At 39.3% G+C, this 23,950-nt stretch overlaps 2 protein-coding genes across 2 annotated transcripts in view; both read left to right on the forward strand.

The window, feature by feature from the left end:
* The window catches only part of ttn.1 (titin, tandem duplicate 1), a 227,881-nt gene that overhangs the window by 5,786 nt on the left and 198,145 nt on the right, over positions 1–23,950 (forward strand). Inside the window, 17 exon segments of the mRNA XM_042336317.1 lie at positions 171–443; positions 678–941; positions 1,238–1,498; positions 1,704–1,964; positions 3,302–3,565; positions 3,914–4,174; positions 4,463–4,723; positions 5,189–5,449; positions 5,563–5,704; positions 5,868–6,036; positions 6,194–6,425; positions 7,004–7,288; positions 7,586–7,711; positions 8,741–8,929; positions 10,415–11,263; positions 11,578–12,099; positions 12,537–12,593. Of these exon segments, the coding sequence (XP_042192251.1) occupies positions 171–443; positions 678–941; positions 1,238–1,498; positions 1,704–1,964; positions 3,302–3,565; positions 3,914–4,174; positions 4,463–4,723; positions 5,189–5,449; positions 5,563–5,704; positions 5,868–6,036; positions 6,194–6,425; positions 7,004–7,288; positions 7,586–7,711; positions 8,741–8,929; positions 10,415–11,263; positions 11,578–12,099; positions 12,537–12,593 (4,677 nt within the window).
* On the forward strand, positions 13,386–23,869 carry LOC121849398 (muscle M-line assembly protein unc-89-like). Its single transcript, XM_042336318.1, has 3 exons — positions 13,386–13,748; positions 13,919–17,341; positions 17,442–23,869. Exons 1-3 carry the CDS (start codon positions 13,637–13,639, stop codon positions 21,020–21,022), a joined length of 7,116 nt encoding a protein of 2,371 aa, XP_042192252.1. The 5' UTR covers positions 13,386–13,636; the 3' UTR covers positions 21,023–23,869.

The raw sequence follows: 23,950 nt of genomic DNA on the forward strand, positions 1-23,950 counted from the left end.
ATGAATTGACTCGTGCATTTTCTACAATATATCTTAGAGGCACAAAGCCATGAGTTTAAATAACGCAGAAATTATGCAACAAAATTAAAGCTATCCGTGAATTTAAGGAATCTGGATTTAGAAATATCACTTGGGGTTATTGACGTGTGTCCATTTTTCTTACTTTGTAGCACGTGCTGTGACAATCCTCCACGGCCTTGCAGACCAGACAATTTGTGAGGGAGATATTGCCCAATTTGAAGCGAAATTCTCTCAAGAGAACGTTGAAGGTGTCTGGAAGAAGGACGGCTGTGAAATCCAGGCGAATGAGCGTATTCACATTGTGATTGACAAAGCTTCGCATATGTTGCTCATCGAGGATGCCATAAAAGATGATGCTGGCACCTATTCATTTCACATCTGTGATTTTGACCTCTCAACATCTGGACGTTTAAGCGTACAGTGTAAGTACTCATATACATATTATATATAACCAAAAAGTTATGATAAGTACCTATTACCTAAAAAAAATCCTCATTTCTTTAAGACTTATTAGACATTGTAATGACTTTTTGGTCAGCCTGTGTGTGCGTATGTATATATATATATATAGAAATGAATATCCTTTTGTACCATAAGGTACAATTGTTACCATATGTACGAATATTAACAATTCACTCTTTATTCGCTCTCTTCAGGTGTCGATATTGTGGTCCCCCTTAAAGATCTTAACGTTGTTGAAGGAACAAAGGCAGTCTTAGAATGCAAAGTCTCAGTTGCACATATTACTTCCGTCAAGTGGTTCTTTAATGACGAACAGATTCAGATGAATGACCGGTTGCAGAGTGTGGCCAAAGGTTCTAAGCAGCGGCTGGCGATCAGCAGGACATTTGCCTCTGATGAAGGGTGTTACAAGCTCGTCATTGGCAAAGCTGAAACTAGCTGCAACGTCAGTGTTGAACGTAGGTGCCCCCGTTTATATATAAAATTGCTTGAGGGATTTGCTTGATAGATTTTTTTTTGGGGGGGATTAACACTTTGTTTTAACCCTCCGCCTTGGCCCCTTCCACCCCCATCTTCAGGTCGGGCTTGAAACTCTTCCTATTCGACCGTGTCTACGGTCACCTACCCCCTGGCTCGGTAACGTGCTCCGACACTGTCAAGCGCTCTGGGACGCTACCCTGGCGTGAGGGGACGCTATTATAAATGCAAGTTGTTGTTGTTGTTTTCTGAATGTCTGCCCTTTCGGTCTAAATAGGAATCACAATTGTTCGAGGACTCAAAAGCGTGACCTGCACCGAGACGCAGAATGTGACGTTTGAGGCCGAGTTGTCTCACCCGGGGATTGATGTGGCGTGGATGTTCCGAAGCCAAGAACTCAGACCGGGTCCCAAATTCAAGCTGGAAGCACGCGGCAAAATCTACAAGCTGATTCTGCTGAACGTAATGAAAGACGAGGAGGGAGAATACACATTCTCTGCTGGTGACAAGACCTCAAAAGCAAACCTGACAGTCTCAGGTACGGAGTTTGCCTGAAAATGGTTGCGATGGCTCCTGTTCGTTTCGAAGTGGAAGTTTACAAGTAAAATACTTGAAATGAAGTTTGAGTTCAAATCTAGAGAAAAGCGTTGTTAAAATTTGTATTGAGGAGGTCCTGGTGTATTGTTAATGATTCTATCGGGAAAGATATTTTGCTTCATTCGACCATGTGTGTACTCCTGTAGGTGGTGCTATCAGCAAACCTCTTAAGGACCAAACTGTAGCTGAATCACAGCAAGCGATCTTTGAATGTGAAGTTGCCAATGCATACGCTGAGGGAACATGGCTGAAGGATGGCAAGTCAATAAATTTCACTAATATGATCCGAAGCGAAGAAGATGGAGTTAGGAGACGTCTCATATTTGAGGTCACTAAGTCTGAAGATTCAGCTGAATATTCATACCAAATTGCAACCTCTAAGACATCTGCTCAACTGAAGGTTGAAGGTCAGTATTAAAAGAATAAAGGAGGTGCATTTATGTCTGGACACTTGGTTGAGATATGGAGATGTCACTTGAAACATTTCCTGTTCATTTTTTTTTCATTTATAATTCAATCTGCAAATTGAAATGCAAAATGTTGATATATTTAGTCTCCTATGCGCTCCATTTGTGGAATATGGAAGAAAACTTGTTTTAAACAATGCTTTGGTTACTTTTTAATGATTATTCCAAGTATAGAAGATGCTTTAAATATTCATCATTAGATCAAGTGTGTCACTTCCCTCAGACTCGATTGAAATTCCCTTGATGTTGATGAGGGATTAAACTCATTGGACTATTTCATTCCTAAATATTGCTTTCACGATTGAAGCGTCTCAAGTTTTTAGCAACATGAATCAGTCTGTTGCCAGCCATAAAATGTCGTCACCATCTCTAAAGTACCATTACACAGCAGATTTATGACTGCAATAAGATTAAAGGCTTATTTTGGTTGCATGGTTTCGAGCACGCTTGATACGTTTCATATTGCTGTTTTTTCATGCCTTTAGTTTTCTCATTTATTCTTAATCTTCGATAGTCCTTCGGGTGAGACGTTAAACCAATGCCCCATCTGCCTGATCAGGGGGACTTTAAAGATTCTGTGGCACTATTTGAAAAGAGAAGGAACTTTCTCTCTCCCGATGTCCTGACCACCAATCCCAGAAATAAAATTGGTCACTCACTCCATGGCTGTTTGGGAAATATTGCTGTGTGCAATCAGCTGCCGGTCTCACCCACAAAACACGCAGTCACTCCACTTTACAGTATATCCTGTGAAGCGCTTTGAGACTTCCGACTTGATAAGGTGCCATATCATAAGCAAGGATTATTATTATTATAAGAATTGGTGACTCACTTGTGGAGTGAGTCCCACAAGTGGCAGTGTATCTGCAGTTACTCACCCAAGTCATTAACCTGTCCTGAGGAACCAGTACGTTCCTTGATCTAACAACAGCTGATCCTAATCCAGCCCTCACCTGACATCTGTGATCCCTGGCTAATGTTTGCTCCAACTACCCTAGATTGTAGTGCTCCAACCAGCCCAGGGTTGAGATGCGCTGATTTAGTCAAAGATAAGAGATCAACCTGGGATCTTCCTTGTCTGTATTCTATCCACTGAGCCATTGGTGAAACTATCACTCCATATTCTTTACCGACCAAGAATTTTCAAACCCGATTTCTATTTTGTAAATGAGAATTTGACTTGCAAAATCTTGAAACGATGGCCTAAATACGCATTATACAATCATTAAAATTGCTTCCGTCAAATCAATTGCATTGTTGATGATGTCTTCGTGCAGCTGTCAAGATAAAGAAGACTTTGAAGAACCAGACGGTGACAGAAACCCAGGAAGCGGTTTTTACCTTAGAACTTACACATCCAGACGTGTCTGGAGCCCAGTGGATCAAAAACGGGGAAGAACTCAAGTCTAATGCCAAATACGAGATTACTGTACAAGGATTTGTGCATACTCTCAAAATTAAGAAGTGTGTAATGATCGATGAATCTGTCTACAGCTTCAAACTCGGCAGATTGTCAGCCAATGCCAGGCTTCATGTGGAAAGTAAGTAACCACTATTTGTTAAGCAGGGTATTAAGGGATACGGGGGCAAGGGTGCGTAATTGAACTTGAGGTACAGATCAACCATGATCTTATAGAATGTTGGAACAGGTTCGAGGGGCTCAAGTGCTGCTAAGTGATGACCAATTACAGAAATAGATAAAAATCACATTTTGCATTAATTGGTTGTTTTCATATGTGTTAACTATAAATTGAATAATATAACCACAGATATATTAAATTGCATAGTTGCAATTAAAAACAAATATTTTGTATATATTTTGGCATTATTGCATGCATTGCTTTGGGACGGGAAGGATTTAAAATCATACTTTATTTTTCTGACAATAGTTATCAAGATAGTGAAGAAACCAAGGGATACGACTGCCATGGAAAATGGCACTGCTACTTTTGAACTTAATCTGTCGCACGATAATATCCCTGTGAAATGGATGTTCAACAACATAGAACTCAAGTCAAACGATCACTGCAAAGTCATTTCTGAAAGGAAAGTTCACAAACTAGTGCTGGAGAACGTCACTCCTGTAGATGCTGGCGACTATTCTGCAGTTGTCGGGCAGCTTGACTGCAAAGCGAAACTTTACGTAGAATGTAAGTATTTCCTAATGGTGTATAATCCTCAATATCTATCTTTAAATATTATATTTATATTTATTTCGCCCACAAAGTGAACAGTTGCTCCACTTTCTGTAAAGCACATTGAGAAGTCTCAATGACACGCTAAGGCGCTATATCAAATGCGAGGATTATTATTTATTATTATTATCACATCAGTTTGGGAAGCATTTAATAAAATCAATCAACCTAACAGATTTCTGTTTCCTGCATCACAACGTTTTTCATTGTTTGCTTTCTTTCTTTTCCCCCAAATTTATTAAGCTGTCCACATCACCAAGACCATGAAGAATATTGAAATCCCAGAGACCAAAACTGCCACCTTTCAGTGTGAAGTCTCACATTTCAACGTCCCAGCCACCTGGTTGAAGAATGGTGTGGAAATAGAAATGAGTGACAAGTTCAAAGTTGTTGTGCAAGGAAAATTGCACCAGCTAGTTATTATGAATACCAGTCACCAGGATTCTGCAGAATATACCTTCATCTGTGGAAATGACAAAGTCTCTGCTACATTGACAATAAAACGTAAGACTTCACCATTTATTTACACGCCCTGCATCTGCTACTTTAAGTTAATATCGGACGAGACTTTAAACCGAGGTCCCACCTACCTGTTCAGGTGTATGTTAAAGATCCCATGGTGCTATTCAAAAAGAGATGAGAGTTTCTCCTGGTGTCCTGGCCAACAATCCCCCAAATAAAATGAGTCACTCACTCCATGTATTTTGTGGCAACCACGTGTTGTGCACAAATGGTTGCCACAAAATACATAGTGAATCTACTTTACAGTATATTCTGTGAAGTGCTTTGAGACGTCTCGACGACGTGATAAGTTGCTATATCACATGCAAGGATCATTATTATTACCAAGGATTACATTATTTATAAAACTGCATTATAATAATTATATTATTTTATTATTTTAATAAATAGAGCGCACATGTCGGTGAAGCTTCCCCCTGCAAATAATGTACAATTTGCTTTCTTTAGCAATCCTAATAACATCTATGCTGAAGGACATAAATGCACAGGAAAAAGACACCATTACCTTTGAGATAACAGTCAACTACGAAGGGATTACTTACAAATGGCTGAAGAATGGGAAAGAGATCAAATCAACAGAGAGATGCCAGATAAAGACCAAGCAAACCAAACACACTCTCACCGTTCGAAACATTCACTTTACTGACGCTGCAGAGTATGCCTTCACTGCTGGATCAGCAACATCAACAGCGCAGTTATTTGTGGAAGGTAATGACTTGGAGTTATCCATTTGTTCGCGTGTCTTTTTCTATATTAAAAAAAAATCCTTAAAACTATACGTTTAACGAATTCTAACAACCTAATGTGCTTCCCTTCTGCAGCTCGTCTCATTGAATTTAGAAAGCACATCAAAGATATCAAAGTTGTTGAGAAGAAAAAGGCTACCTTTGAATGTGAAATCTCAGAGCCCGGCATCACAGTGCAGTGGATGAAAGATGGAGACGAAATCTCGCACTCTGACAGGTACATATTTGACTCACGGTCCTTTTAAATGCTCCGAGACTCTACCCCGTGTGAAGGGTGCTGTATTAATTCCAGTTGTTGTTGTTGTTGTTTACCTGCTGGATAAATGTGATGAAAACACAGATGGACCGTTACAGTTCGATTGCTTTTTTTTTGTTGGCAGAGTGAAGATTCAAAGCGAAAAGTTCGTCCATCGTCTCACCATTCCTGTTGTAAAGTTATCCGATGCCGGAAGCTACACAGTCGTAGCAGGAGGAAGTGTATCGTCTGCTACGTTGTACGTGGAGTCTCGACATATCGAGATCTCAAAACCTATCAGTCGAGAAATTAAGGTACATTTTTTTTCAGCTTGAGCCAGAACATTTTGCGGTGCTCGAACACTAGAGGTATATCATACTGTTTTAAGGCACAATAGATACGCAGAATATTCCACTTTATATACATTTTCTCGAACATTATTCTGACAAAAGAATGACTTTTTTTGATTAGGTGCTTGACAAGAAGCGAGCGGTCGTTGAATTTGAAGTCAATGAAGATGACGTGGAAGCTCAGTGGCTCAAGGATGGAATTGAGATCAACTTTCAGTTAGAAGAACGGTACAGATACATAGTACAAAGGCGTGTCCATCGCATGACCATTACTGAAACAAGAGTTTCCGACACCGGTGAATACACCTTTGTTGCTGGAAAAAATCGCAGTTCTGTGACACTCTATGTTAACGGTATGTATCGCATTGGTCCTTGCAACTTCTTTTCCGCTATTGTACAATTCTTCACTTAGAAAGTAGAGCAAATAAAATCTTCAATTTCTCACCAGCTACTTTACAAGTAGAAGAGACAAACACAATTCCCTAGAAACGTAGAAATCTACAGCGCAGAAGGAGACCATTCACAAAGCACAGAATTTCCCCAAACATAAATATTTGCTGTTGACATTTAGCTCTTCAGTACATTATACTATTCACTTTTGCGAATAATTTCCGCAGAAACATTTGCTCTCCAGTTTTTTTTTACTGCAGTGCTTGCGAAAAAAAATCTATTATGCATTGAGAAAGCACTCAAAGATGCTACGCAACATTCACAACAACAAGAACTTGCACTTATCTATATAAGTATTATATACGCCTTCCATCCAAGGTAGTGTCTCATAGTGTTTATTAAATGCAAGCTGTTGCTTAGTAAAGCCTTAACAAAAGAGATGGGTTTGGGTGAGTGAACAATCAGGTAGACTAGGCAAAGAACTAAGATGAAACCGAAAAGGCAATGTTAATCTTTTGGTCTTTTTTTTGTTCCATTTCAGCTCCTGACCCACCTTGTTTTGTTTCTGAGCTGGAACCGTGTGCCGTGAGAGCAGGTGAACCCGCTCGCTTCTGCGGTATGATAACAGGCACCCCCAAATTAGAGATATCGTGGTACAAAGATGATAAGAAACTTTCTGCGGGATTTAAACGCAAGTTCCTCCATGATGAGAATCAGTACACGTTGCTACTAATTGAGGTTTTCCCTGAGGATGCAGGCATGTACAAGTGCGAAGCATCCAACGAAGCTGGAGTGGCTATTAGTGGTGCTTCACTTGACGTCGAAGGTAAATTTGATAAAATGTATTCCTTTGCGCGCCAACTACTAACTGCTGTAATAGTTCCCCTCTGCTTTTTGCTTATCTAACGACTGTATGATGTTATACTTCTCTGCGGATTTAAATTGTGAAATTTAAAGCTGCCCATGATAATAAACAGGTGCGAATTATTAGTTCATGTATAAATTTACTTCTGTATTGCACAGTTAATAAACAACTGCTTTGATCAGTTCAGTGCTTTGATCCTATGTTGTGCAAAAACATAGCAGTTTACGCAGAGTTTCTGTTTTTTTTTAACACAAACAGTCCCTGAGGTTGCTTCTCCTGAAGCAGAAATGACCATTTATCCACCTACCATCATAAGCCCGATCCAGAGTACTTCCACTGCTGAGGGAAAACCCGCTTACTTCCAGTGTCGTGTTACTGGTTCAGGTACTTCGCGTGTTAACAATGTTTGTCTTATTAATCAACCACAAGGTTTGCAATGGGAAACACATTTTTGTCATATAAATATTTAAGAGTTGCTTAATTGGTGTACTGTCTGCTTTCATGAATTAGCACATCATCCTTTCATTGGGGACACTTGGCTTTCAATAGAACCTAAATTGGATGATAAGAAAATTTCACTTATCTGCTGACTATAAAGCTCCCCTTTGAAATAAGTGTTACGAGTCTCAGTTCTGTACACAGTGAACATGACGGTTTGCCACAATTACCAACAAAATACACACAGTCACACTATTCTTACAGTGTATCCTGCGAAGCACTTTGAGACGTCTCCACAAAGTGACAAGGCTCCAAATGAAATGGAATTATGATGATGATTCCATAGCCTAAATCTGCCTGTTGTGTGCTCTTCTGATGTTTGGCTTAGTCACATTGTTGAGGAGGAACAAAGGGAGCTTCGATTCCCATGTGCTTTCCAGCAGGAGTCACTGAAAGTATCAACTACTGCAACTGGTACTTGTATAAGGTCTTTCCTGAAAAACGTTGTGTGGGTGGCTGTGTTTCCCACTGGGTAAAGAATTACAAACTGAGCTATTGGGCAAAACCTATACTTGTTTAATGGCAGTACGTAGACAGATTCTCCCTTTAAATCTCTATCTTCATTCCCCCCATCATCTTATATCTGTTTGGGCTGGTGCCAAGAAAGCAGCCATATGTCTTGTTCCACAATGCTCTGAGATACCGTTCTGCTTGAAGGGCAAGTTGTTGTTGCTTTCTACGGCTACTGCCAATGCCTCCGGTAGCTGACTATCAGAAGGTATTAGACTACACTCAGGCAGATGAGGAAATGAGCATTCAAATTTACACATGTTCCCATTCTGCGTGAAGCACTTTGAGACGGGTACTGTAAAACTCAAATTAAATTGTATCGTATTCTGTACAACAATGGTCTCTTCAAATCTGCGTGGGATACAATTTCTGATCAACCTACTTTTTTTTATATAAATACTGTAGATCTAAAGGTTTCCTGGCATACTAAGGACAAGGAGATCAAGATATCACGATTTTTTAAGATGGTTCAGTTCGAAGATACGTACCAGCTGGAGATTGCTGAAGCCTACCCAGAGGATGAAGGCCTTTACACCTGCGTAGCATCCAACTCTGCTGGAAAGGTGTCATGTTCCGCTACCTTAAGCCTGGGAGGTAAGACCATTTAAACAGTTGCATATGTGTTGTCTTATGTTATTATTTTCCCACTCGTCATTGTGAATTATGGAGCAAAGTTTTTTGCACATGTGGTTGTCTTCATGGTTTCCCGATGCATTTGTCATTGTTATGTGGCGCTTATCTTCATATTTATCAGCACAGTTGGACAAGAATGCTCATTTCTTGCACAACCGTACACATTTTGTGCTTGTTTTCCTGTCCACCGTTCATCCTTATTCTTGTACGTGCTGTCGGTTTGAAGCACTCCATCAGCCACAGACTTCATCAAGCAACCGTCATCTTTGTTCTCATTGCCTGCCGTCTCTCTCTGTTGTGGCTTGTTGTTTCGTCGCCCTTTGAGATGTGCAATAGGGGCCACTTGCTGTGCATACTGTGGAATTCCAGCGTAAAATCACAACCTTTATGAAAGTACAGTGTGTCATTTTTTTTAAAAAAATGTGCTAATTGTAAATTATTCAGAAATAAAGCATTCTATTTAATCATTTTTGTTTGGATTTTTTTTTCTTGAGTTAAACGTCAAGACTCTGAAACTTAAAGACAAATGTTTTCTTTTGTCTTTACAAGTGCACCTAAAATAATTCAACTCTCAAGAGACGGAGTATTTTTTAAATGGCAAGTTCGCCCCTTTGCATCTTTGCTCTCGACTGTCATTGATAGTCAAACAATTTAAAAATTTGACGTGCTTCTTTCCAGGCCATTAAAAAGGTTGAAGAAATTACATCAAAACGGCCGAGTGGCTTATGCTCACACCCCAAAGGCCCATCTTTCTTGAACCCATTTCTAGCACTTCAGTGCAGTGGGGAAATGGACAAGTTTCAAGCAATAGTTTCTGGTCTTTCTAAACCAGAGAACCAGTGGCTTCACAAATGGACAATTAATAAAGACACAGAAAGATCCGATGTTTCATTTTGATGAGTCTCAGAATACGACCACCCTTATTAATGTTGAATCTTGTCTGTCCCCAGCTGGGCAATATCAGTGCATAGAAAACAATAGCACTGGAGAAGCATCTAGTACTGCTATACCTATAGTAATGGAAGGAAAAACAATGTATCCTTTGAATGGATATCTAAGACTTTTTGTGGCATGTCCTGTGCTCATCTTTTTACTGATTTATTCCTCTTGGCTTCGTATTTCATGCCACCAATCTAGCAAATGGCACTAGAATCTGATTCTGTAAATGCAACATTTGGAACTCCAGTGCACATTTTCTTCTTCATCTTCTTCTTGAATACTTTCAGAGGACAAGTAAACTTTCCTATTGTTTAAATGAATGCTGTTTTCTGCCAAACAACTTACTGGATATTTTGAGGAAAGAACATGAGAGATTTTCTTAGCTGAATGAATTGGACTCTAGTTTGTGATCAGCATCCTGGATTTCCCTTTGGAGACATAGCTATTGATTTATCGTTTATTAGTCATAAGGTTAATATCACCAATATTTTGTTTTTTGTCACTCAGATTACAAACTACAGAGCATAGATAGTCAGAGCTTAACAACTTCTGGAAAAGCTGTAAAGACTTTTGAAGTATCAGAAGTGCATATGGATTCTCCCGTGACAGTAACACACATGAAGAACTATTCAGAAGAAATCAGTTTACAGCGAGAGCACGCGTACAATGTTCAGACGTTTGAAAGCATTTCCACAAGTTCGTCCAGCAAGACAGTTTCTTCTCAAAGCTGGGAAGGGGCCCAAGAAGTTTCAAGAACACAAATCATCCAAGGATTTCCTCAAAAAGCTCCAAAGATCGTGCAAGATATGAGCAATGTCACAGTTCTGTTAGGTGAAGCTGCATCTCTGAAATGTCAAATTCTGGCATTCCCTAAACCTGAAGTGACTTGGTCTAGGGAAGGTCAAGAGATTATAGAACTGGAGGGAGTAAAGATTGTAACTATACCAGAAGCTGAAGTGTTAGTATCATCTGAGCTAACGATACCAAATATCAAAGAAGAGGATGGAGGAATGTATAGGTGTAAAGCTGTAAATGCTCTTGGTGAAGGTCAATGTGAAGCTGAAATAACAGTTCTTGAGGTGCCCAAGATTCTCATTGAACTTAGTGACCTGAGGGTAAACTCCGGGCAGGTGGCACAGTTCATCTGCTCTTTTCAGGAGGGATCTTTCTCGGAGGTTGCGTGGAATCACGGAGACCGAAGACTGGAAGAATCAGAAAGACTGAAGATAGCTCAAAATGAAAGTGTTCTCTCTCTCACAATCCTTAATGTTTGCGTAGAAGATCACGGGGAGTATAGCTGCACTGTTAGCAACCAAGTTGGAGAAGTGAAGACGACTGCCGTACTTATAGTAGAAGGTGGTTATTGATTATTTAATTTTTAAACAATCCCTCCTCATTCCTCAATTTTATTGTTGCCAGTGGGTGGGGGTGAAGGGTTCAAACTACGCTTAGTGCCTTTTTAAGAGAATCCTAAATTTGCCTTTTAATCTTAGTTATTTATTTGATAATAATGACTTGTGGCAAAACAAAGTAATACCAAAACATTGCATCATTGTAATTTGCTTGAATTATTGCATCCTTTAATTAATTATTATACATTTTCAAATTGTTATTTTGCTTAAATTGCTAAGTTAACGTTTAAAACTTATCATAACTTTATTCTCACATAGCTGAAGACAAAAAAACGAAAACAAGTACTAAAGTTCCCACTGATAAAGGTTCAGGTAGCAATAAAACTGAAAGCATGCCAGAAATTACATCTGGTCACAAAGACCAACAAGAATCACTGAAGAAACCAACCACCCCACCACCAACCTCAGGCAAAAAAACAACTGGGAAACAGAAGCAGAGAAGCAGAGACATTTATCCTGACGTAGTGCCTTTTGGAGAATTGATAGAGACTGGAATCACAGTACCTCAGTTCCTAGAAAGGCTACCTCCTCAAGTCACTGTCAAAGAAGGAGAAGACGTCTCCCTGTTTTGTGTGGTGAACGCTTTGCCATCACCGTGTGTGATCTGGCTACATAACCAACACATACTTGAAGATTCTCCATCATATTCCTTGAGGCATGATGGATTGCTCTGCTCTTTAAAGTTAAGGAAAGCCAGTCAGATTCACAGTGGTGCTTATACATGCCAGGCAGTTAATTCTGCTGGAGAAACGGCGTGCAACACTCTTCTTAGAGTGACAGGTTGGCAACTGCATGGTTTGATCCTTCCAATTGTGAACCTATCTATCATGCATCTCAGCGCAATTCACGGGAAGAACCTATTTCCAGAAGTCGTCTTGTTGCACTGCGGATTATTGCATTTCTTTTTCTTAAATCAGATTAGGCATGCGAGGCATGATTGACACTTTGATGCAGAGCAAAAAATAAAAGGAGAATGATTCATTTTTGTACGAAATCATGGATTGTCTGAATAAAGCGTTGTGAATCTGGAATCCACACTCAGCAACCACTTTTGTTTTTTTGCACGTGGGCATTGAATGTCAGTTTTTCCCATTTTGCATACTTCATGTTTTCCTAGTTTCATGATTCACGTTTTCATTTTGTGTTTTTGTGTGTATGAGAATATGATTTCAATGCTATGTTTCACAATTGTATTAAGACTTATCTGTTTCATGCAGCTTTTGAACAAGTGATTCAAGAGAAGATTGAACAGCAGATTGAAATGGAAGTGAGAGGTAAGACTGCTTTTTTTTACATTGAAAAGTAGGTTCAGTTCTTCAACAGATGCTACGACTTCATCACGCTCATGTTATTTGTATGCATTTGGTTAGTTTGGGTCATGGATAAGTGATGTATTATAGAATGTCTAAAACTTGCATGCTACATGTGTCAATTTTGCAGTTTATTTGCAAATCAAGATTGTCTTCATCATTCTCATTGCAATGTGATGTTTCATCTTTGTTTGGGGGTGGGGGGAAAAAATCCTTTAACATCAATATTTATTTTACAGGCAACTTTTCATTTTGCGAATAATAGTTGCTTGCATTTCAGCTGATTTTCCAATTGGATTTGTTCATTACCGTTACTTAGGCATTGCAAAATGGGTGCACGGAAATATATATTGTATTCTTGCTATTGAGCGACACAATGGGAAATGTTTCAGCAAATACTAAGCACTCGTACTTTGATGGCTAAATGTCAGGGGCGTCTTTTAATTTAGAATTACGTGAACTGGTAGATTTGTCAAGCTTTTACTCTGCATTTATAATGAGCAGCTCTAAGATAACCCTGTGTGTGCTACTTAAAGCCTGTGTAGGGAATATTTCGTTAAAGAATGTTTACTCAGACACATTTTCCATTTGTGCATTGATTTATTTTCATTCACGTGACATCAGTCTATCCTCATACCTTTACACTGGCTTGCAGATAGCAGTATGTGATAATGCTTGCTGGCTTTTTTTGCATAACACTGTGGAATTTAGCAACTGTATTAGTTCGAATAAACGCCTTCTCATGCAATTTTTGAAGGTTAATTTTATGGATGTATTCCATCTCTGTGTTTAAAATTTTAAAAGCCAAAATTATCAAACTGGCTGAACAATTTACCTACTCTCAAAAGGATCAGAAAGGGCGTTTATTCTGCTGTCTGCAAGTCAGGTAAGCACATGTAATACTCTACTAGACATCTCCAAAACATTATAGGCAAAGATTTTACACAAAAATAATCCAACTCTGTCATGAGGTCACGTTATGCTTTTTTGAAAATATACATTCTAATATGATTTTTGAGAAGAAATCGCTACAGTCTGAAGAAGGAACAAAGGACGAGCGATTTTCGTGCTCAGAATCTTTAAAAAGAAAATGGTCTTGCGTTTATTCGAACAAATATGGTGAGTGAATTTTTTATAGTTTTTGTGAAAAAAGCTATTGCATTCAGTTTGCATTTCATTTTATCTTTTTTAAAAAAAATTGTACCAAATTTCATTTTTAAATCGTTTGCTAACGATTTTGGGATTTTTAAAAAAAAAGTCATGCAAATCGACCTGTTTTTCTTTTCCAGAATTATTTTTCGACCACAGAGGAGATTATTTGGAAAGTACACAAGACTTAAGGGGTGCCTTTTCCGACACTGACGACTATTTAGATCAGGGGCTTGTTTCTGCTGATCGCTGTGCAAGCAGAACATCTTCTATAAATTCCTGGTCTGAGAATTTAAAGCCATCTTTCACTCAGAAGCTGAAATTCAAATCTGTCATGGAAGGAGAACAGGCTACTTTCGAATGTAAGCTGGTTGCAAGTCCAGCACCAAAGATCGCATGGTTTCATAACAATCGACCCATACGCAAAGATTTACGAAAAAATTTTAAAATAGAAAGTGCGATGCACATTCATAGCTCAAGTTTGGAAATCAACAATGTAGAACAGAAAGATTCAGGGAGTTACAAAGTGTTTGCAATAAACTCCGAGGGGTCAGCCGAAACAACCGCATCTTTACTAGTTGCACTTAAAGAGGAGCAAAATCTGAATTATCTGAGCTTCCTGAAGCGATCAGAGATGATTCACAAAAACATAGACATGTTGGTTAGGCAAAGGAGACAAGCCAAACTGAGAGTTGATCTCAAGCACGTTGGGTCTCCCTTCGACAAGTATGCAGTTAAAGGAACTTTGGGGAATCTACACCATTCCAGGAGCAGGCTGATACGTACCGTGTATATTAGTAAGACGCCTGCAACCCCAATACAAGATGACCCGCTATTTGGGACTTCTGCAACAAGGCGGTCATCAAGGCCCTTCGGGAGGATTCTGGACAAGGACAATTTAATTGATGAGGATATTAAAATCAAACTACAGCTTTTACGTGAAGCCAAAAAGAAAAAGCGATTTTCTCTTGCACTATCTGAAGCTTCATTTGACCTAGATGCTCCCTCAGCTGAAGACCGTATGAAATGGAATTGTGCTTATCTGGACAGACAACGCAGTAGGAGCATGGGAGAGCTTGGTCACATGGAGTATCAACAGAGCCAATCTTACTTTTATAAAGAACAGGCACAATCATCTGGAGAGTATTGCCAGACAGAATCTCCTGAATTCAAGCATCGCATGGAAAGGATATTGGGACTCATTTCCCAAGAGGCAGAACCACAGAGAGCCACTGAAGAAAGCAGCATTGAAGAATCCTCGAGAACAAAAGAAATGAAGTCATTAAAAGAGCGGTTCCTGAGCGGTGATTTGCTCAAAGAGACAGAAGGAAAAAATGAACGTGAACATAAACTGGAAGAACAAGGAAGTGACGAATATTATTTCCAGAAAGAAAATGAACGATTCAAGGCAGTGTCTGACCAATATTCTGGAGCTGTTATCAGTATCAAGAAAGACGCATCAACACATCGTCCTGAGATGGTTGACCAACCCAAATCAGCTGCAAGACACACAAAGGTAAATAAACAAATAATACAGTGTGAAGAAAGTGTTATAAAGTGTGCAGAGACATTACCACCATCTTTTTTATCAATGGAAAAAGAAAGGTCGACTTTTATGAAAACAATGAAACCAGAAGCTCTGCATCAACCTGAGATCGAGGAACACCTCGAGATGGTTTCTGATCAGTGGTCTGGAAATGTGACCTGCGGACAGAAAGACTTACCTACCAAGAAACCTGAAAATGGTTATACTTCGTTTGACCTGTCCAAAACAGAAGAATCAACCAGTGACCGCACATTCAACCAAAAGCCATTCAGCCATTTTGAAGACGATCATAAAGATTACACTATCATCTTAACACCTTGTTTACCAAAATCAAAAGAAGCCTTTTTCAACACACCAAAGAAAGATAATCTAGTGGAAATAGATGAACCCTCATGTCAACTTGACATTGAAAAACATCACAGGGCAGCTCCTCCAGAGCTAAGAGAAAGCTCGATTTTTGTTAGTGCGTTCACGAAACAGATGCCAGCAGAAATAAAAGAACCTGCACAAAGGTATCAGATAGAGGACAAACATGAGACACCTCCTGAGAAAAGGCATCACAGTGCTTACAGTTCACCCAGTGTCTTACGAAAACAGAGGCCTGAAGTTGATCGCACAAGTATCGGCCAAACCAAGTCAGCACCCAGAGAAAAGGAGCTTATCAATACATCTAAAATCAATAAAGTAGAAGCCCAATATGAGCATAAAGTTGAGCGTGATGTCCAGATTCTGACACCTACTCCTTTACGGAAGAAACGAGAAGTCTCAGCGTTTGATACAAAACAAGTACACGAAACAGCAGTAGGAGTAACAGAACCTCTTTATAAATGTGAGGATAAGAAAGGCCAACAATTTCCTTCCCAACAACCTGAAAGGATTATCAGGACAGAGAGAGGATTTTTGAGAAATAAACAGGACTATGATCATGCAATGGTTAGTCAATCCAAATCACTAACTAAAGAAGCAGAGTTCATTAATATATCAAAAATCAGCCCAGAAGCACAACATGAAGTGAAGGTTGAAGATTATTCCCAGATACAAAGACAATCTCATTTAAGTGCGTTGAAGAAAGAAACTCCAGCAGAAATAATAGAACCTCCATTGCCTGGAAGTTTTGTCAGTGTGCAAAGAGTCTTCCCAATAGACAAGCCCAAAGTTCATCATGACACGTCCTTCCAAACCATATCAAGGCAACAACAGACAGACATTATTGGTGAGCCAGAAATCAGCCAGAGAAAACTACAGAATGAATACAAGAAGCTAGACTCCACCCAGATTGTGGGAACTTTTCAATCACCAGAGAAGAAAGAGACCTCAAACCTTGTCAGACCACCAACAGAAGTAAAAGAACCTCCATGTAAACTTGAAACAAAGGAAGATTACGAGACATTTCCTGATCAATGGTCTGGTAGTTTTATTCATGTACAGAGGGACGTGTTGAAAGATAAACCTGAACATGCTCATAAGATATCTGACCAATTCATACCAGCAGCCGAACAGACAGAGATGTCCATTGTATCTAAATCCAGCAAGAGAGAACTGCAGGAGGAAGGCAGGATGAATGAATTCCACCAGATAGTGAGACCTATTCCTTCAACAATGAAAAAAGAAACATCGGCTTTTGTTAGAACACCAATGAAAGAATCACCGGTGACAATAAAAGATCATTCATATAAAGCTGAGGCCATTGAAGAATCAACAAAACAAAAAAGCTCCAGAGTGAAACAAAGACAGCTTTGTCCTCCTATGTTTGTCCATGATCTCGAATCTCCTGAAATCAAGCAAGGAGAGATGTGCATTTTGGACTGCCAGTTCCATGCTCAACCACAACCTATGGTGACTTGGTACAAAGATGAACAGCCGATTTCACGAACCCAATGTTACAATATTCACTCCACAGACAGCAAATCTACATTGACTATAAGCAACAGTTACAAAGAACACGAAGGAGTGTATACATGTGTGATATTCAACCAGTATGGAACTGCACAAACATCTGGGATCCTCAAATTAAGAGGTAAGTTTCATTACACTTGTCAGATTTCTGAACTTATATTGTTAATGTATACCAATGTTAATTATTTTCAGTAAAACTAAAAATTGTCTTTATTTCCTAGAAGAACTATTGGCACCTTTCGATGTGCATGTGACTGACGCACCAGAGGAATGTACTGGCGAACAAGACTTTGACTTGTTGGCGGAAAAGGAAGTTGAGTTCTTCAATGCACCACTTGCTGTGACAAAATCAACCTTGCAATTACCAGGGGTTTTTGTACCTCGATCACGTCCTACAAATCTGTCTTTGCTTTCCGCTCCTGTTGAAATTAAGATAACTGCTCCTACTCCAACACCAGAGCAAGATGAAGAACGAAGGGAATCTTATCCTTCAGATGAATTGGATTCATCCCAGGATCCCTTCTCTCAGACTACAAAACATAAATTTAAATTCTCTTTTGATGTGATTTCTGAAGCTCCAAAGGTTGTAAAAGAATTAGAACCAATTTATTGTGTCGAAGGGGAATCTGTGATGTTTGAATGTCTGATTTCTGGAGAGCCAGAACCTGTTGTTGTATGGCTGCAAAATGACAGACTTTTATTAGGTGGTAAAGCTAAGTACCGATTTGTAGAGAGCAGAGGAAAGTATAGATTATATATTGATGGTGTTTCAATGTCTGATTTGGGGAGCTATAAATGTGTTGCTAACAATAAAGCTGGAGAGGCACTGAGTATTTCTAGTCTTACAATAGAGCCTGCAGAACAGAGTTTTAGCAAAGCTAGAGAAACACAGAGTATTTATAGTCCGAGGATAGAGCCTGCAGAGCAGAGTTTTAACAAAGCTAGAGAAATACAGAGTATTTATAGTCCGAGGATAGAGCCTGCAGAGCAGAGTTTTAACAAAACTAGAGAAATACAGAGTATTTATAGTCCGAGGATAGAGCCTGCAGAGCAGAGTTTTAACAAAACTAGAGAAACGCAGAGTATTTACAGTCCGAGGATAGAGCCCGCAGAGCAGAGCTTTATTTGCCATCTGAAAGATACTGAACCATCTGATGAGGAATACTCGATTGTGAGTCACTTTCTGCTTAATCTCAGTAAAATGGGGCAGGAAGAAGGCATTACTCAGCAAAGGCAATTATCACTGCAAGAAAGAAGAAGAGTTCTTTCTCCTTCACATTGTACACAAGAGAAAGTGTTTACTCCGATGTCTGAGGAGGGAGCTGGAGTGACCTCCAGTTCTACTGAATCTTCAAGTGAAATGTCGTCTTTAAAGGAGAAAGAAAAGAATCTAACAACAGATTCTAAAGTGGCGGCACATGAAGTGCCCGTGAAAGCAGAAGACGAAACACTTTCTATCAGCCAGTATTTACGTTTTCTTGACCGTGAAGGACAGGATGTACCTGAAGACTCCAAGATGGAAGAACAAACTGAAGCAAGAGCAAACAAATATACTTTTGGAAGAGAATCCTATGAAGAGTGTGCTTATTCAGACAATGTAGCTAAACATTCTGCTGAAAGTCATGGGGCACAAGCTAAAGTTTCCAAGGCAGAATTATCTGATGACTCAGTGTCTAATAAAAGCATCACCTGCATAAGTGTAGACTCAGCAGACGCCATTCCTACGAGGAATGAGGAAAGTGGAGGTTTTTCCCTCTCAGAGTATCTCCTGACAACAGGTCATGAGGAAGCACCAGTTTACCAAGACGCAAGTCACGAGACATTTGGATATGACGAGTCTGGAATAACCTCGATGGAGGTTGAAGAAGTAACATTCGGAGCTGTTTACGACTACTATAATCAGAGTGAAGAGTGGACACGCTCCCTTTCTCCCGAGTCCGAGATGTCAATTGAACTGGGCAATGCGACCGCCGATGAAATAGAGAACGAAAGATTTTACACCCCGCCCATGGCTTCTGAAAATGTGAGAACGGTTATGTCAGCAGAGTCATTTCATACCCCTCTTCAATCTCCTGGTTTCATGACACCTCCAGAAAGATTGCCTTCACCCAATGCCTCAGCAAAATCTCCTATAGCTGCCCTACTGGAGAGGTTTTATACTCCACCAGCGTGTTTTAGGACATCAGAAGATGAGGGTATTGAAACAGCACCTCTGGACGATCTAAGCCAAACTATAGGAGGGAAAAGGTCAGAGTTCTTCTCGACACCTCCTCAGGAAGCAGAAGCCAAAGGGAACGAAATGCCTCCTGCGTTCATCAAACCGCTCACAAAGAAAAAGATCTACGAAGGAAACACACTCATGTTCATGACCGAGGTGATTGGCTGCCCTATCCCCGATGTTAAGTGGTACAAGAATAAATCTTTACTCGAGCCAGATCATAGGATTCGATTGGAAAGGGAAGGAAATTTGTGTACATTAGTAATTGATAGTGTTCACAAAGAAGATGAAGGGGAATACATTTGTCATGTCGTAAACATCATAGGAGAAGCCAAAAGCAGCGGGCAGGTGGATGTCTTATCACAAGATGCCAGGTCAGTTGCATTACCTCCCCTAGTGACCCATCAACACGTGATAGAGTTTGATGTCCGGAGAGATAAAACATCGAGATCTCCTTCACCACAAGAAATTCTCCTCGAAGTTGAACTTGATGAGCACGAGGTGAAGGAATTTGAAAGGCAGATCAAAATCATTACGATTCCCGAATTTACGCCTGACAATAAAAACATGATTATTTCTCTGGACGTCCTTCCCATGATGCTTAATGATGAACCCAATCTGGACTTTATTACGAGAGAGAATGACGATGTGAAAATTGACTTTGAAGTGACTGAGATTCCTCCGCGATTTATCAGCCATGTTTTTGATCTGGAAATTCCAGAGAAGACCGATGCCATCTTTGAATGCTCGGTGACCGGTATTCCCATCCCTGAGGTGATGTGGTTCAAAGATGATTCACGTATTACTTCAGATGGCAAGAAATACATTATAATGGCAGACAATTCTAATCATTGCCTTAAAATAACCAGCGTTGGTTCCTCTGACAGTGGCACGTACAAGTGCAAAACTATAAATAGTGTGGGGGAAACAACATGCAGAGGTTATCTTGCAGTAACTAATTCCCATATGGCACTTGCAAAAGCAGGTGATAAAGCTATAGCTGCCATGTCACTGGGTAGTGCTCAAGAACAACCACAGGAATTAGATGTTCTTATTGGGGATTCTACGGGGCATGACAACCAGCCTTCGGAAATTGAAGTTGAGTTTGAGTTTGAGCAAGGTGGTGACGACTCTCAGAAATCTCTGAAAGTCGTAGCTGTAACAGAACAGGAACAGGAAGGAAAAGAGAAATGTCTGAATATTAGTTTTGATGTATTTGCTGAACCTGCCAAAGAGGAGACCATCGAATTTAAAGCCGAGGGCAGTGAGACGTGTACATTTGAATTTCAAGTCATAGAAACACCCCCAAAGTTTGTAAAGTCCCTGCTCAATTGTAGTACATCTCTAGGAGGTTCAGCATCTTTTCAATGCATTGTGACTGGTGCCCCAAAACCTACTGTTACTTGGTATATGAATGATAAAATGCTTCAAGGTTGTGGCAACTATCTGATCCAGGAAAAAGACCCAGGACACCATTTCTTGGTCATTCCGTTTGTTACAAAATATGATGTTGGAACATACAGGTGTAAAGCTGTTAATAAAACTGGGAATGCAGTCACAGAGGCCATTTTAAGTGTGTTCTAAACTGAATAGTATTTGCTATTCTCTCTGTATGTCCAATGTCTTATATTTTGAGCATTGCAAAACATGCTACTTTTCTCTAGACTTATATGGTAGTATACATATGAATTTGCTAAGTTCAAAAGTGTAGATTTTTTCTTCTTATCAAGAACTAAATACATGTTTGTTAGAAACGTGGAAAGCTCCATTAAAGCTGTTGACAAAATAGTAGATTTTTACAGGAAGTTTGGTGATTTCTGTTCAATTTTTTTACTCTGGAGTTTGTTTGTTAGTGTGAAAGAAAGGGCTAAACTCTATTACTGAGGTCAGGCCTGAGGGGTTTTACATCGAGCAGGGCAACCAAAAATAGTTTGAACTTTTTTAATGCGGAGTACTACAGTATAGCTAGATGTGTTCTTGTTGAATGCTTGTTGTTTCTTAGTTAAAACCTATTAACTAAATTAGCCACGATCATAAATTTATGCATGTTTTATTAGTTAGTTTATTATTAGTTTTGCAGTCTGATAACTGAATTCAGCAACTCACAATGTGAAGCAGCTCAGGTACTAATATGATCAGAGGTTTGCTTTCAGGCAATGATGTGTATTTTATTGGTGCTGTATTCAATATGCAAGCTCATTCATTGATAGTCGAGTTCAGAATTTTAAATCTTTAAACCGAGCAGATATAGCTAATTATTTTCTATTTCTTACTGAGGATGTGAAGATGTGAGTTGACTAACATATTTAACTCATTGCGGAACGTGACAGCTAATTTGTCGAAAGGTTGCACATTGTTAGTTAACTTAGCAAGAAAATACTGGGGAAAGTTTACCAAGATGATTTCTAAGATTTTACTTTTTAATCTCAGCAGTTGAGATATGCAAGATTTTAGTTTTTCTTAATTATGAATAGAGAATATCTAAAATGGTCTTATCTTGTGTAATATTTAGACAGTGGGTGGTTCTAAGTTGCAGGTGTGTAATTTGATGTTGGATTCCATGAATTATATTAACATTGTATCTGACCTGAAATGCTTTGTACTGTTCATATGATGGCGGCAATGTATTTGTGCGCTTGTTACCCTCCACCAGGCTTTGGCAGCATATCATCCCCTTTCTTGCTTGGCTCTATTGGCTCTCCAACCCCCAAGGAATCAAGATCCTCACATACAAATCCCTCTGTGGCCTTGCCACACCTTAACTCTGCAACCTCATTGACCTTAACCATATCAACCAGGCCATTCCCTCTGATCAGCAAACGCTGACATGCTTTGTGTTCCTCATCCAAGTCACCCTATCATTGTTTAACAAGCTGTCAGCCACTCTGCCCCGCTCTTCTGAAACTCCAACCCGGAGTCTCGCTGACCTTACCTTTTAAAACCCACCTTAAGGCATTTCTTTGATTGTGCTTTTGATGAACTATCCTCCCGCCCTCTTCGTCTTTCTCCACCGGCTATATTGTATGTTGTATTAAGGGAACACTTTAAACATTTTTTTGCCCCCCCTTCCCCCCTTTTAAGTGGTAGGGAATGAAGGGGTATCTGGTTGCTTTGCGTGATGGAGAAGTGAAGTTTCAGAGCAGGAGTTGACATTAGAGAGTGAGAGATTTGCAAGCAGATTACATCAGAGGAACCTGAGAGAAGTTGCAGCGACCATATCATAAAGTAGGATGGAAGGTTTCATTGCCTTGGAGTGAGCACTCAGAATTTGGTAAGTCTGATTTTATTCATTTTGGGTGATGGTGTTTCTTCTCTCCCTTTAGTTCCTTCTAGTACATCAGGGAAATTATCTTTTCTGCTTGGAGGAGTCCATAGATCACACTGCCCCTGATTTTGTGTTCTCACTAAGGAACTTATTGCCTCGAGAATTCCAGGTGGAAAGTCTTATTCTCTGCTTAATGGCACAGAGTGCATGAGGGATTTGTTGAATTGCTGCTGAATAAATAGTTTGATTTATTGTGTTTCGGGGCATTTTAAGTTAATTTACTTTTAGCTCGCGTTTGCAGGAGGCAAGAGGAAAGCTGTCTTTTCTCTGTTTTGCAGTTAGATGAATAGTTTGGCTTGTTGAGGTGTGGGTGCAGGAGAGGTTAGTTTGCTGTATATTACCAATTGGAGACTGTACTCTGTGTAGTATAACTGGATTTAAAATGTGCTCCCAGGTACCAGTTGGCAAGTCTGCCAAATGAATTATTGAGTTGTCTAGAGATCACAACCCTTATACAATGCAGCTGGTAGATAGTTGTGTGTTTTCAGCAATGCAATAGAGTTTGCATAAAATAAATGGCATTCATGTCTCCAGTTCACATCTTTGATTATTTTAACGGTATTTTGATATTTTTGGTTTCTGATTTGTAAAATTGTGTTTAAAAGAGACGATTGTTTTCAACTGGATTATGACATTTGGTCGAACATTTCAACAGTTTGAACTATACCAAAATTGTGTTCAATTTTTTAAAAATGTTATGATTCTAACACAAAATCATCTTAACTTGACATTTGATTAAATGACCATTTCAATCAAAATATTGTGGGCTGGTAGTTTGTCATTTCTGTCAATTTGCTTATTGAATGATCAACGATATAGTAGTCTGAATGCATACATTATTTTAGCCTGTTATCGGCCACATTTACGTATACTAATGATCAAAGTTATCGGTTCAGCTAAAACATTCAAATTCTTCTCGAATGACAAGGTTCACAAATAATGTATTTTGAAGTTTTTAAGCTTGAAACATTGCAAACTTTGAGAACTCCTTGCACTAACAGTGTAGTACTTGTACTTGGTAATATTTCATGTTCAACTTGTTTTCCTGGTTCATTTGTATTGGAAAATATACGTTTCATAAATGGAATAAAGTTTGTTAGAAATTATTTTCCAGCCTCTTTGATAATTTATGACATGCAATGTGTTTTCATAGAAATCATGCAGTAATACTTTCCAGTATGACTGTC

Source organism: Callorhinchus milii, unplaced genomic scaffold, assembly GCF_018977255.1.
Source record: "Callorhinchus milii isolate IMCB2004 unplaced genomic scaffold, IMCB_Cmil_1.0 Scaffold6, whole genome shotgun sequence".
NCBI lineage: Eukaryota > Metazoa > Chordata > Chondrichthyes > Chimaeriformes > Callorhinchidae > Callorhinchus > Callorhinchus milii.